General features: G+C 37.5%; 1 protein-coding gene across 6 annotated transcripts in view; it reads right to left on the bottom strand.

Moving 5' to 3' along the window:
- LOC127792106 (phospholipid-transporting ATPase 2) overlaps window positions 1–15,353 on the bottom strand; it is a 143,592-nt gene that overhangs the window by 10,556 nt on the left and 117,683 nt on the right. Inside the window, exons 20-25 of one of the 6 annotated variants that reach the window (XR_008021079.1) lie at window positions 12,293–12,410; window positions 12,001–12,174; window positions 11,730–11,781; window positions 7,594–7,627; window positions 6,160–6,252; window positions 5,790–5,892 (exon numbers count right to left, since the gene is read on the bottom strand). Coding sequence is in view for 3 of the 6 variants with exons in the window: in XM_052322461.1 (XP_052178421.1) it covers window positions 7,424–7,627; window positions 11,730–11,781; window positions 12,001–12,174; window positions 12,293–12,410 (548 nt within the window). In the remaining 3 variants the exon portion in view is untranslated. Of the gene's footprint in view, window positions 1–5,789; window positions 5,893–6,159; window positions 6,253–7,395; window positions 7,628–11,729; window positions 11,782–12,000; window positions 12,175–12,292; window positions 12,411–15,353 lie in introns of those variants that run through there. The other 5 variants (XR_008021080.1, XM_052322462.1, XR_008021081.1 and 2 more) reach the window with 5 other exon arrangements.

Here is a 15,353-nt window from a genome sequence, read left to right as displayed (position 1 = left end):
CCTGAGGTTACAAATAGGATTCTAGCTTCCACTAGAATTGGTTCAATAATGGTTCTTGAAAGAGGTTCCACTGGTAGGCTGATATGAAATTTCTTTGACATCAAAATTAGTAGGTTATCTAGCTTGTGGGTGAGGTTAACAATTTGATTGCATCCTTCCTTGATTTCTTTTCTTGTTGCGGTTCATTCTTCTGTGATTGCTTTTCTTGTTGCGGTGCATTCTGCTCAATAGCAATTCACCTCCACTTGAATCTGCCCTAAGCCTTTTTCCAGATTGTCCATCCTAGTTTCCGCTTGTTTCATCCAATCCATCTCCACTACTTGTCTTGTTTAGAAATTGCCTAAGATCAAAATCAGCCTCCTGAATTGATTGTTTTTGTATTAGCTAGCTCGCCAGAAGTCGCTTTGCTCTGCTTCGATTAATCAGCTGAGAAACAGCTTCTTGATAATCGCTTTGATGCTGCGTCACGACCTAAAAACTGAATCGCACTCACTGATGTTCAGCAATCATTCAAGACCCGCTTCTGACTGCGCCTTCCTTCTCACCTCAACCTCAATTCTACAGTCGAGGTTCGTCGGTCTAGATCGCAGTCGGAATTCGCCTTCAGAAATCCGAACCTAATTGCTATGAGTTTGTCGAAATCACAGTCGAGGAACGATCATCTCTGATACTAATTGTCACACTCCTAGGGTTTACCTAGGGCTTAGAATGGACTTATAGAAGAAATCGAGAATGAGAGAGTAGAAAGGGAGTGAGAAATTAGAAGAAACAAAGAGGGATTGAGAATTTGAGAGGGAAACATAATTCAATTCATTCATTAATCATACACTCTCTAACTACCTTAGCTTATTGATAGGCCGTAAACTGAAGGTACAACACTATAATAGCCTACAGGACAACAAAGGAGAAAATACATGTAGGAAACAATTACTTCTATATCCTTGGGTTGTGACATACGTGTTCAGTTTAATCCTTCCAATTTTCCTTTCGCTACCCTATCTCCATCTTCTTCACAGTCTATTTCTTCTTCTTCTTCCTACAGTCTTCCCAGTTCATTTCTTCATTCCTTTTCTTCTTATAATCCTAAAGGAGTTCAATCTCCTACTCTTTTAGACTGGATACCTACCGTGCAACCACAAAGTTCTCCTTCATTACTTACATTATCTAGGCCACAATCTAAGCAACTTAGCAGCATCCTCTTCCTTCTGTTCATCCTATGATCACTTGTTCCAAATCTAAGCAACTTCTACCCCTTCACCTCATGCTCTGATGAGTATAATAGAACCTAGCTCAACCAATGATGCTCTTAGATCCTAGGTGGCTTAAGGCTATGCAAGAAGAGTTTAATGCCTTGCAACATAATACTACATGGGAGCTTGTTCATTTTTCTCTTGATATGAATTTGGTTGGCTATAAGTGGGTGCTTCATGTTAAGTATAACCCAGATGGGTCAGTTCTGAAGTTTAATGCTCGGTTAGTGGGTAAGGGTTTTTATCAAAATCCAAGTATAGACTATACTAAAACATCCAGTCTAGTGGTTAAAGCACCTACTATTCATAATCTCCTTTCATTAGCTGTGAATTTTGGCAGGGATATTCAATAGGTTGATATGAACAATGCCTTTCTAAATGGAGATTTGACTGAAACAGTCTACGTCTCCCAACCTGGAGGTTTAGTTAGCTCAGAGTCTACTTCCTATGTTTAGCAACTAAAGAAGTCTCTCTATGGCCTTAAACAAGCCCCTTGTGCTTGGTACACAAAGCATAGGACAGCTTTGCAAGAATGGGGCTTTGTAAGAGCAATTTATGATGCTTCTCTTTTCATTAAGAAGTTTATTTATTTTGTTCTGTTTATTCTTGTGTATGTTGATGATATTCTTATCACTGGTTCAGACCCCAAGACTCTTCAATCCTTTATTCATGATTTGGACACTCATTTTGCTCTCAAACTCTGGGTTTTATGAATTATTTCTGGGTGTTTTGAAGCCTATAGGGATAACAAAGGTCTCTATCTTACTCAATCCAAATATGTTGCTGATTTGTTGAAAAAGGCTAGTATGCAAGATTGCAAGCCATGTTTCTGGGAATTCTTCTTACTGATGATGGTGAAGTGGTTTCATATCTCTCTCTATATAGAACGATTATTGGGTCCCTATAATAGTTGACTTACACCAGACCTGACATTGCTTTGTGGTGAATAAACTCACTCAATTTTTTATCTTCTCCTAAACAACAATATTGGTTGGCCTACAAAAGGTTGCTTATATACTTAAAGGGGACTATTGGATTAGGTTTATTGTTCACTCCTTCCTCTGATCTGTTCATTGAGATTTATACAGATGCAGACCATGCTAGATGTAGAGTAACACACAAATCCACAAGTGGTTTGTGTGTCTATCTTGGAAATAATCTCTTGGTTTGGAGTTCCAAGAAACAATCAGTGGTTGCAAGGTCAGTTGGGGAAGCGAAATATAAAGCTCTTGCACAGGGAGCTATTGAAGTTTTGTGGTAAAAGTCTCTATTTGCTAAACTGGGCTATTCATTTCCTAAGATTTCTATCATCTAGTGTAACAATATGGCAGATAAAAGTATTAAAATCCTGTCTTTCACTCAAGCACCAAACATATTGAAATTGATGTTCATTTTCTCATAGAGAAAGATGAAAATGGTGAGGTGTAGATCAGATATATTCCCACACAATATCAAACAACTAATATTCTCACCAAAGGTCTGCCTAGAGAGAAGTTTATCTTTTTATGTAAATAGACTTTCTCCTAACCGTGTTGTTCAAGATAAACTACAGCAGACTTCTAAGAAAGATGATTCAAGAATAATACTCTAGTGCACCCAACAGAAGACTCTCAGATCTGCACAAGTTCTAGAGTATTAGAGGGAAAATATTGAGAGAAGTAGTTCTATTCGTATTGTATAAAGAAATATTTGCTGCAGTTTTGTTAAGTGTAATTATAGTTTAGTTAAGTTTGTTAGTTAGGACTTAGTCATTTGTCCACTTTTCTTTGTACAGATGTTAAGGTTAGTTGTATCTCTAACAGAATCAGTTGAGTTCAGTCTATAAATACTCAACTGCTCTTCTGTTTCTAATGTCATTAGTCATTTTCAGTAAATTTCAGTTCTTTCTTTTCTGTTTCTTTCTTTTTCTTCATAGAAGCTCTCACTTCAATATTCATATCAGCAACCACTAGTAATATATCATAAATTAGCCATTCTGTAGTAGTTCCTATGAAGGTTACTGTAATTGGAGTTCCCTGAGATGAATAAAGAAATGATTTCTGATGCTAAACTCATGTTTCAAGAGCTAAAAAGATTTTAAGGCTGCATAACTGTGAAATCTCCAATTTCTGGCATATATTTTGTGTGACAAAAATCTAGAGAAGATGAAGTGGTAGTACTAGATGAAATTGTATGAGAAGCATGTATCAGAAATTTAGTTTCTGGATGCACCCAGGTGTTAACAAAATGCTGAAAAGAAATTGGTGGTAGTCAGAGTTAAAGGAGTAAATGGAGAAAGGGAAAACTCAGTGTGTACCTTGTGGGGATATGCCAAGACTTACTAAACTAGCAATGATGAAGATGTAACTAGTAATGAGCCTCAATATCATTGTAAGGGTTTCAAAGAGAAAGTAACTATGAATGAGTCAAAAAAAGAGGGCCAGTTGTGTGACGGATTGGATGGATCTGTCTTTATTAGGATTTACTTAATGACTGGGGAAATCCTGCACATGGTTGTATAATTGAAACTAATAATGGTGAAAATATAGCTGTAAAAGGTACAATAATTCAAGTTCCCTTGCTATTTCTCATAGAATGGTCATGGATCAGGTCCTGTAGAAGTGAGGTCTGACAAGAGCCCAACTCCATCTGTTCACAGCTCCAGCAGCCTCCATGCTTGATGTTCATATCAGTTCCCAACAAAAACCCCTTTGCCAGCTCACAGCTAATTTTCCCCAAATTTTTCTCCAGAGGAAAAGGCAATACTCATTAGGCACCCATGCCAACTCAAACTCTACCAATCTTCTCAAAGCTCTTATTAGTCCACTCAGCAATTAACCATCCATAATTGTTGAAAGGAAACCACATCAAATGCCAAAATGTCATCAGACTCTGATTTCTGCATTTATTTTTTACCCTAGTTCAAATTTATAGCTTGCTTGCCCTTTCTCTGGCATTGCTTTTATAATAATGGCTTGCAATAAAAAAGAATAAGGGCATAGCTTAGCACATTAGCATTGAATATTGTTGATTCCCATAGGATACACAAAGGAAAGGATAACGAAGGGTGACTAATTATCCATTCTAGGATTTGAAGCTGATCTAATCTTTCTTTGGTTTTAGAAATTGCTAAAATTATTTTAGGATACTTTCTTAATTCTAGTTTAGGATACTTTCCAAAAATTTGTATAGACAATCTTTCCTAGTTTTAATTATTGCAATCTCCGGTCAAAATATGTCAGAAATCTCTGAGTTTTGAGTTCAAGGGAATAAATATGCTTTTGACCAAAGTTCAGGGACATATTTGAAACCACGAAAAATTTAGAGTTCCATAAGAAAAAAACATAAAAGTTTAGGGGCATAAATATACTTTTGACCCATGGGATATCACCAAAGTAGGGGAGATCATACACTATTCATTAAGCACTCAATCAAGGATGTTGTATTTTGAGAGGAAAAAGTATACTATTTTATTACTCACAATTGGTATATATATATATATACTAATGTACAAGGTACAACCATGGGACAACATATCTTCTTAATATATATGTACAACACTATCTAACATATATATAATATAAGGACAACACTAGTTCTAACACTCCCTCTCAAGTGGGTGCATACAAATCATATGTGCCTAGCGTGGTACAATTATAGGCAAGCCGTGGACCCCGTAATGCCTTGGTAAGAAGATCAGTCAACTGGTTATTAAAGCCAACAAATGAGGTACTAATCTCTCTAGAAATCAATTTTTGTCTCACAGAGTGACAGTCTATCTCTATGTGTTTGGTCTACACATGAAAAATTGGAATAGAGACAATATGAAGAGCTATCTAATTATCACAAATAAGTTGCATAAGCCCTAAATCTCCAAATTTCAACTCCGTAAGAAGTTGCTTGAGCCAAATCAACACACATGTGGCTAAAGCCATAGCCTAATATTCTGCTTATGCACTAAATCTAGCCACAACATTTAGCTTTTTACTCTTCCAAGACACAAAATTTCCTCCAACCAGGATACAATAACCCGAGGTAGAGCGCCTATTTGTAAGACAACCAGCCCAATCTGCATCAATATATCCAACAACTTACTTGTATCCTTTGTTCTCAATCAACAAGCCTTTATCAAGAGCATTTTTAATGTATCTCAAGATACGCACTAAAGCGTGCCAGTGACTATCACACGGGGAGTCCAAGAATTGACTTACCACTCTAATGGCTCCCCCAGTACTGGTACAAGTTTAATATTAGGATCCATAGGAGTATCTATAGGTCGGGAATCAAACATACTAGTTTTTTCCAAAATATCTAAGGCATACTTCCTTTGAGAGATGCACACACCATGGGTAGATTGAGCTACCTCAATGCCAAGAAAATACTTCAACCTGTCCAAATTCTTGGTCTAAAAATAACAACGCAAATGAGTCTTCAACTGCCCAATACCAACGTCATTATCTCCTGTAATAACAATGTCATCTACGTACACAACCAATAACATGACTCTACTAAGAGAATGGTGATAGAAAACAAAATGATTAGCTTCACTTCTATGCATACCAAAAGACTGGATGACAATATTGAAGCGACCAAACCAGCACTGAGAAGATTGCTTCAGGCCATATAAGGACTTCTTCAGGCGACATACCAGTCGGGACTCCCCCTGAGCAACAAAACCAGGAGGTTACTCCATATATACTTCCTCTTGAAGGTCGCCATGAAGAAAGGCATTTTTAATATTCAATTATAAAGAGGCCACTGCTGAATAGCGACCAAAGCAAGAAAAACACGAATAGAAGCAATCTTAGCCACGGGAGAAAATGTATCACCATAATCTAGGCCAAAAATTTGAGCATAGCCCTTAACAACTAGTCGAGCCTTCAGACGATCAATAGAACCATTTAGACGAACTTTAACTATAAACACTCACCAACAACCAACAGTAGACTTCCCTGGAAGGAGAGGAACTAAATCCCATGACTCATTAGCCAACAAAGCAGACATCTCCTCATCCATAGCATGTCTACACCCAGGGTGAGAAAAAGCATCAGCATCTGTCTTAGGAATAGAAACAGAAGAAAGAGCATATATAAAAGAAGAATAAACATATGACAGACTCTGATAGCTCACAAAAGTATAAATGGGATGAGGATTGCGAGTGAAATGTGTACTACGACAAATAGGAGCTTGGGTAGAGTCGGAGGGAGATAGAATAATGGCACTAGCTGGAGGAAGACATGAATCTGGAGGAATACCATCTTCTGCAATAGGAGTAGGAGCTGAAGATATTGAAGGAGGCTTAGAACGATGCTAATAAGGAGGGGCATAAAGAATAGGAGGATCAGGAATAGGTACTGGACCAGAGGAGGAAAAGAAGGGGCATGAAGAACCTCATGAAGGGAGGAAGAAGACCCATCAGACGAAGAAGAGAAAAAAGGTATAGATTCAAAGAATGTGACATCAGAAGAGAGAAAGTGTCTACCAAGTTTAGGGGAGTAGCACTTGTATCCTTTCTGATGATGAGAGTAGCCTAGGAACACACACTTGATCGAGTGAGAAAACAATTTATCACGACCAAGGGAAAGAAGATGGACAAAATAGGTTGATCCAAAGACACAAAGGGGAATAGGATAGATGGGATCACAAGGAAAAAGTAAAGTATGTGGAATGGACCCATTCAAAATAGTGGATGGCATCGATTAATTAGATAACTAGAAATGAAAAGAGCGGCATCCCAACAGACAACAAGAATATGCATGCGAAGGAGAAGAGTCCGAGTAGTCTCAATGAGATGACAGTTTTTATGTTTAACCACCTCATTTTGTTGCGAAGTATAAGGACAAGAGAACTGATGAACAATACCCCAAGATGAGAGAAAAGTTTGAAATGCATGAGAACAATATTCCTTGGCATTATCACTGTGAAGGATACGAATAGTACAACCAAATTGAGTAGAAATTTCATTACAAAAAGAAGTGAATAAAGATTGCAATTCAGTATGATCTTTCATTAAGTAAAGCCAAATACAACAAGAATGATCATTAATGAATGCAACAAAATAGGAAAAACCCTATTTAGACTCGACTCTACTAGGACCCCAAATGTCTAAATGTACAAGATCAAAAGGAGCATCAGCTCGTTTATTAAGACGACTAGAATAAGAAGAACAAACATGTTTGCCTAGCTGGCAAGATTCACATTCTAAAATCGTCAACGAAGAAAATGAAAGAATCATTTGTCGAATAGTAGATAAGTGAGGATGACAAAGCTGAGAATGAATCTGAAGAGGAGATGCCCCCTATAGAAGCACAAGAAGATGTTGTAGATGATGGCAAGACAAGATGGTAAAGTCCCTCAAACTCACGTTCGATGCCAATCATCCATCCCATACCCCGATCCTGCACAAGAACATAATCAGAATCAAAGATAACATGACAATTCAAAGAACGAGTGAGACAACTAATAGAAATGAGACTATATAGGCAACTAGGAACATGTAGAATAGAATTAAGAGCAATAGATGGAAGTGGAGCAGCCTTATTGAACCAGTGGGAAAGGTTTTAGACCCATCAACCACAGTGATAGGAGGGACTTAGAGGAATCAAAATAAGAGAATAAAGATTTATTACCAAAAATATGTTCTAAATCAGTAGAATTAAGAATCCAATCACTAAGTTGAGCATGAGTAAGATATATGAGGAGTACCAGTGGATGACTGAGTAGAAGAAAGAGATCCCTAGGCAATAGAAGCTACAGGGGCTGAGGCTTGCCGAGCTACCTGAAATTGATGACACTCAGCCAACTCCTTAGCAAAGATCATATATGTAGAAGCTGGTCGCTCAATATGAGAAGTATCGGGTACCACGGACTGCAAGTCTGCACCCTCAAGAATTGCAACATTGGCATTGGGAGGGAGACCATGGAGTGCATAACATGTATCCTTATAATGACCAGGGCAATGACAATAATTACAATAAAGGCGCTTACCACTGTGACCACACCCAACACCTCTACCATGACCACCTCCTGGTCCACCTCAGAGGAAGATCCAGGAGTTTGAAAGGAAAGAATAGATTGCTCTCCAACTGAAGCCTTAGAAAATGCGCACCTCTTCCATGGTAGGTATAGTGGGACTACTCAAGATTTGAGTGCAAACACCCTCCATATCAGGCCTAAGGCCTGTAAGAGTAAGCACCATAAACAACATGTCTCTCTGCTTCTTCTACTCATTGAGATCGACTGTAACCGAGAGCATAGTGTTAAAATCTGTCACAGCAGACTGAATACGACCCAAGTAAATAGGCACATCTGAGTCCCCCTTCTGAACACATAACAAATTACTAATGATAGTGTATAAACATACAATATCATTAGTATATAGCTACTGAGCATGTGACCAAATATCTAAATAGTTCTCATAGACAAGAAATAAGGGGATTAAATCAACATTTATTGACTATCACAACAATGTAACTGACTGTGCATCTATGCGATCCCATACAGTCCTATTTGCTTTAGCAATGTCAGAAAGCCTCATAATCAAAATGGTCACTAACACCATGCCCACGAAACCACATTCAAACAGACACTGACCAAGACATATAGTTCTTACCATTTAATTTTTCAGTGGTAATGGCTATAATACTAGAAAAAGACTGTACAAGTACAGGAACGGTCACAGGGACAATCATAGTCAAAAAGGAACTCACCATTCCTGGATTTGAAGAGGCCATAGTGCAAAACCCAAGCCCAACCAACAATAGCACAACCCCGAAACAGATCTGAACCTGATGATCCAAAAAACAAATCTGAAGCTATCGCAAACCAAATTTGAAACTGTGAAGCTTGGCTGCTTCAATGGCAGACAGAGGCAGGGATGGGCCACGAGAAAGAAGCTGGAACGATGGCGGTTGGCATGGTGATTGGACAACAAGGCAGAGGTCTGATAGCGAGCAAGGACGACAGGTGATCAATCGGTGGGTCGCCTATTGGTCGTCAGCGACTAGCAAGGATGTTCAGACAGTCTGCGACATGCAAAGGTGACAGAGGCGACGCCGTTGGACAGCATAAAGGCAGCTAGAGGGCGAATGGTGATGTAGCAGCGACGAGAGATAGAAACAACCACGCGAGATTTGAGCCGCAATGCACGCAATCTAAGGCTGCGATGCACGAGATCTGAGAAACCAAAGGCGAACAAAGAGACCGGCAGTGGTGGCATCGGTCGATGGTGGCTGGACTTAGGGTTGGGTTAGGGTTTGTGGCTTTGATACCATGTTGTATTTTGAGAGGAAAAAATATATTATTTTATTATTCACAATTGGTTGGTATATATATATATACTATATATATATACCAATGTACAAGGTACAACCATGAGACAACATATATTTCTACTATATATGTACAACACAAGTTCTAACAAAGGAGAAGGTGACAACCTTACTAGTTTATGTGTGTGATATAATTGTTACGGATAATGATATGGAAGAACAAAAAGTCCTGAAAGAAAAGTTTGTCCAGAATTTTTGAGATTAAGGATCTTGGTACTCTAAGTAGTTTTTGGGAATAGAAGTGGCCTATTCTAAGGTAGATATTTTTTTTGTCCCAACACAAGTATATCTTGGATTTGTTAAAGAAAATAGGCATGCTAAGAGGCAAAGGAGTCGGCACCCTTGTAGAGCCTAACATCAAGTTGGGAGAAAATCCTTAAAGTTAGCCGATGGACAAGGGGAGATATCAGAGATTGGTAGGTCGTTTGATCTATCTTTCATATACTAGACCAGACATTGCCTTTGTTGTCAACTTGGTAAGCCAATTCATGCATAGTCCAACCAAGAAATACATGCAGACAGTAAGGAGGATCCTATGCTATCTAAAAACAACACCGAGCAATGGAATTTTGTTTAGGTCAGGAAATGATTTGGATATTAGAGGGTACATAGATGCTGATTATGCAGGTTCCCTAGCTGATATACGGTCTACAACTGGGTATTTTGTGTTCCTGAGAGGGAATTTGGTATCTTGGCAAAGTAAGAAGCCGAGTATTGTGGCTAGGTCTAGTGCTGAAGTAGAATTTAGGGCCATGACACTCGGTCTATGTGACTTGTTATGGCTAATGATTGTTCTAGAGGATCTAAGAGTTACTACCAATGGAACAATCAAGTTATTTTGTGATAATCAATCGGCCATTAATATTGCACATAATCTTATGCAACATGACAAGACAAAGCATATAGAGATAGACCAGCATTTTATAAAGGAGAAGTTGGAAGCAAGTCTGATTCATATACCCTATATTCCCTTTGAAAAACAATTGGTTGATCTACCAACAAAGGGGCTGGCTGCTATAAGGTTTGAAGACTTGGTATGTAAACTGGGAATGATAGAAATTTATTCACTAACTTGAGGGGGAGTGTTGATTCTCGTTGGATACACAAAGGAAAGGATAAGGAAGAGTGACTAATTATCCATTTTAGGATTTCAAGCTGATCTAATCATTGGTTTTAGAAATTGCTAAAATCAGTTTAGGATACTTTCTTAATTATAGTTTAGGATACTTTCCTAAACTTTCTATAGGCAATCTTTCATAATTTTAACTATTGTAATCTTTTCTATGTTGTAATTCCTCAACCCTATTGTTGTGTGTACGATATGAATGAAATTATTCCATTCTCACAAGTATACCACTCATTAAAGATGAAATCTCAGTAGATTTAAAGGCAGGCAAAATGTTATAGAAAGGGTAAAGCATCACACAAGCTTTTAGTAAACAAGATATGTTGATGACGCAATTTAGAGCACTAGTATCTATTTGTTTTAGTGTTTTACACAAAGTAAAGCTATGTTACACAGACTCTTACAAAACTATGCAAAAAACTCCCATGCGACTCATGAAAACGCTCCTTGATGTTTCATAAGCTTCATTTATGTAAATAAAAGAAGAATTTTGGAAAATATCAACATCATGAATTACCCCATGTCCTTTAAACAGAGGAATAAGAAGAATTCAATGCTGCGATGTTGTACCATCTAACACCCTTACTAGAGTCTCTTAAGATAGGAGCAGAACTTTTTCTGCTTAGATGGTTACAATATTAAGGTTTTCATACCAAATAAGTAGTCATGATGTAGGCACATAAAAGCATAAGACAATTCCAGCATAAACTCACACACTTGAGGAATCCCATCTAGTTGTGGAAACTCATGAATTATCAGGTCTTAGAATAGAATCATGCTAGATGTACACCCATTTTGTACATCTTGGGCTATATAAGGGGGTATTATGACCAAAATACCATGCGTCTCACGCGCCTCTATGCACCTCATGAGGGGTTTTTTTGTCATAATACCCCCTTATGTAGCCCAAGATGTATAAAATGGGTGTACCAATAGTATTTTCCCTTAGAATATAATACAGATTAAAAGAAGGTGACAGACTGCAACAAATTTCAACATATAGTAGTGTCATCATAGATTAGAAAAACAACAAAACGCACTTACATGGAACAGAGACCGCCCAAACCATCCAGCAAATGTGCTAGGATTAAGAAGTCTGTTTCAAAAACAACCCCAAAATAGTATAATAATTAACAGTGAAATCTAAGCAAAAGGAATCATACGCCCAGTTCCTCATCCCAATAAATGAGGCATCTCGCTTAACAGAAAACAAATTCTATGTTTTACCTAGCAAAAAAAGAAAAAGGAAAACAAATTCTAGCTTCCCTTTCATGTTGAAAGAAAATTAATAATGTGGATAAAGAGCAAAAATTACCTTCCTGCTTGGCAGTAAAACAAAATTTGTGGATGCTGCATTACAGTTCTTTCACTAAGATCTTTGTCAAGGACACTGACTAAAACAGGGATACTGGTGTAGACAACATTGTAAGCCATCAAACTAACAGAATTGAAGAGACTAGTACCAGAGACCCCTGAAATAAAAGAAAAACTGAACATGATCTAGTGTTAGTACACCAAAATTTTAATAGATTAAAAGTAGTGGTTTATACGATATAGTGCAAGCAGAATAGAAGAAAATGAGTAGAATATAATCCATGATGACTTACAAGATTTGGATGAAACATATCAATAGAGATTTATAAAATGAATATTGGGATAGAAATGCTGTACGATTGTATGAATACCGCCCATGAACAAGTATCAATCTTTTCAGAAACCTAAACTCTGCAAGAACCCCATAAGCCATGACAGAGTGTTAGAGAATAAATATATATTAATACACATTCACAAAGTATGTCATTGTATGACACCAATGAGAATATGATAGATTTCATATAATCTAAGGCATGCCTGTGAGGTAAAGTAACAATTTAGATGGACGGGAAAACAGAAACATCCTGAAGGATGAAAAAGCAAATAAAACTAGAATCAACATTTTTTAGAAGCATGTAACCAAGATGAGTAGGCAAGAGTAAAAACATTTAATTCCCATAATGAGCAAAACTCTCGAAAGAAGACAAACAGTCATAAGATAACAATGAGAACACCAACTTGGGCCAGAGTAAATATCAATAGGTTTATTTTATTTTATAATTTTTTGTCAATAGGATTAATATTTTAAAATGTGGAAATAGTAATGATTTTCCTTCATTTACAGTAGGGTCATTACCTGTTGTAATCACTAGTATTAGATTAGCTTTAGGTTGTCTCGGGAGGTGGTTTTTTCTATTAGCATTTGTATATTACTTGTGTTATTCTAGAATGATTGTTTCTAGAAGGTTTAGATAGCAGTATAGTCCGGTTAGTTGGTTGTAACTACAGGTTTTTAGTTAGTTTCTGTTTACCGCCTCTATGGTGTATAAATAGAGGTTGGGTGAGAGGCATTAGAGGAATTCTATTCTGTCTTGTGGCGAAAAAGTGAGAGGAGTATGCGCAAGGACAAACTTGACAGTAAAGAGGGGATATCTTTGTAATCTCGGGTTGGGAAACTCATTGCAGTTCTGGATATAAGGTTGTTGAGAGTTGTAGTGCATATAATCCTTGAGTTTTTCATTCAAGATAGTGAAGATAAGTGCCTTAAGCAGTCTGGATGTAGGTCTTCTTTAAAGGACCGAACCAGGAAAAATGTGTTGGTGTTCTTGTTTTTTATTTCATGTTCGTTCTTTCTATGTTTCATTAATTCTTGTTGCTGTCAGGAGTTGATAGATTCTGTGAGAGGGACTTTTTGCAAGTGCGAGTGTCATTGAGGGAGCGCTGTGAAATTCTTATAACATTACCCTTTATATGCAAGAGAAGAATTACAAAATAGGAAAGAATACAATAGAAAACTATGAAATAGGAAGCAGAACAACTGGAATCAAATCCGTACAAAAGTCAAACCATAATTACAGGAATAATCCCACAATCATAGGAAACAAGATAGATTGATTGATGCCCCCAGGGCATAGGTCAAGTGGTTGGATAAGCAATATGCCGATGTCAATCCGGTGGGTTGTGAGTTCGATCTTGCCCCGCGCAAGAGCCAAAGGCCCAACCTGCGATTTACCTCCCCTGGCATAATCAAGGGCACGAGTACCGAGGGCCGCACAATGGTGGTCATCCCAAGATAGATTGATTGATACAATTTCCAGCACTCTCCCTCAAGCTAGAGAGTATATGTTGACCATTCCCTGCTTGCATGTAATCTCCTAAAATCTTGTTGGTGGAAGAATTTTACTTAGAATATCCGCTAATTGGTTTTCTATTGGCATGTAAGGAGTGGTTATTAAGCCATTGTCCAATTTTTCTTTGATGAAATGTCTATTGATCTCTATATGTTTGGTACGATCATGCTGGACTTGATTGTGTGTAATACTAATGGCAGACTTATTGTCACAATATAGTTTCATTGTCCCTTCTAGTCTGATCTTGAGATCATTCAAAATAATTCTTAGCCATTGATTTCACATACTCCATGAGCCATAGCTCTAAACTTTGCCTCAGCACTTGATCTAGCAACCACACTTTACCTTTTACTCCTCCATATGACCAAGTTTCCTCCTAGGAATGTACAATAACCTAATGTGGATCATTTGTCCATAAGTGAACCTATATAGTCATGCATAAATCGACTGACTACTCCCACGGAGTAAGCAATATTGGGCCTGGTGTGGGACAGGTATATTAATTTCCCAACTAACCTTTGATAATTGCCATTATTAACTGCGCTGCCTCCATCTTTTACTCATATTCTGTGATTCAGGTCAATGGGAGAACTTGTTGCTTTGCTATTAAGTTTCCCTATTTTCTTTAACATATACAAAATATACTTCCTTTGGGATAAGAATATACTGTGTTTGGAGTAGGTTACTTTAATTCCTAGAAAATATTTCACCCTCCCAAGATCTTTAATTTCAAAATCTTGTGTCAGATGTTCCCTTAGAGCAATTCTTTCAATATGATCATTCCTTGTGATAATAATATCATCAATATAAACTAGCAAGGCTGTGATCTTACATTTTCCATTATGTTTTATGAATAGAGTATGATCTCCCTGACTCTGTTTGTATCTCATTTGTCTCATTGCCTTTGTAAATCTTTCAAACCACGCCCTTGGAGACTATTTTAGTCTATACAAGGTCATTTTCAAATGACACGCCTCATTATTTCCAAATAGCTTTTCGAACCCAGGTGGAGGCTCCATATAAACTTCCTCTTCTAAGTCACCATGGAGGAATGCATTTTTAACATGAAATTGCAACAGTACCCAATTAAAACAAGCAGCAAGAGAAATAAGTATCCAAACCATATTCATCTTGGTTACAAGAGAGAATGTTCCTTGATAATCTATCCCATATGTTTGTGTGTATTTTTAGGCTACCAATCTTGCCATGTATCTTTCGAGTGTCCCATCAGATTTGTATTTAACTATAAACACCATTTACATCCCACTGGTTTTTTATTCTTTAGTCGAGGTATAACCTCTCAAGTTCTATTCTTTTCTAATGCTTTCATTTCCTCCCTCATGGCAAGGGTCCAATTCTTATCCTTTAATGCATCATGAACTGACCTTGGGATTTCTATAGTGTCCAATGAGGTAAGAAACGCTTGATATTGAGAGAACAATCTATGGTTAGATACAAATTGATATATAGGGTAGATGGGATGTTTTGTGCATTCTCGGGTACT

Source organism: Diospyros lotus, chromosome 15, assembly GCF_014633365.1.
Source record: "Diospyros lotus cultivar Yz01 chromosome 15, ASM1463336v1, whole genome shotgun sequence".
NCBI lineage: Eukaryota > Viridiplantae > Streptophyta > Magnoliopsida > Ericales > Ebenaceae > Diospyros > Diospyros lotus.
The sequence above is the reverse complement of the archived record's forward strand: the minus strand, read 5'-3'. Positions and strand labels throughout refer to the sequence as shown.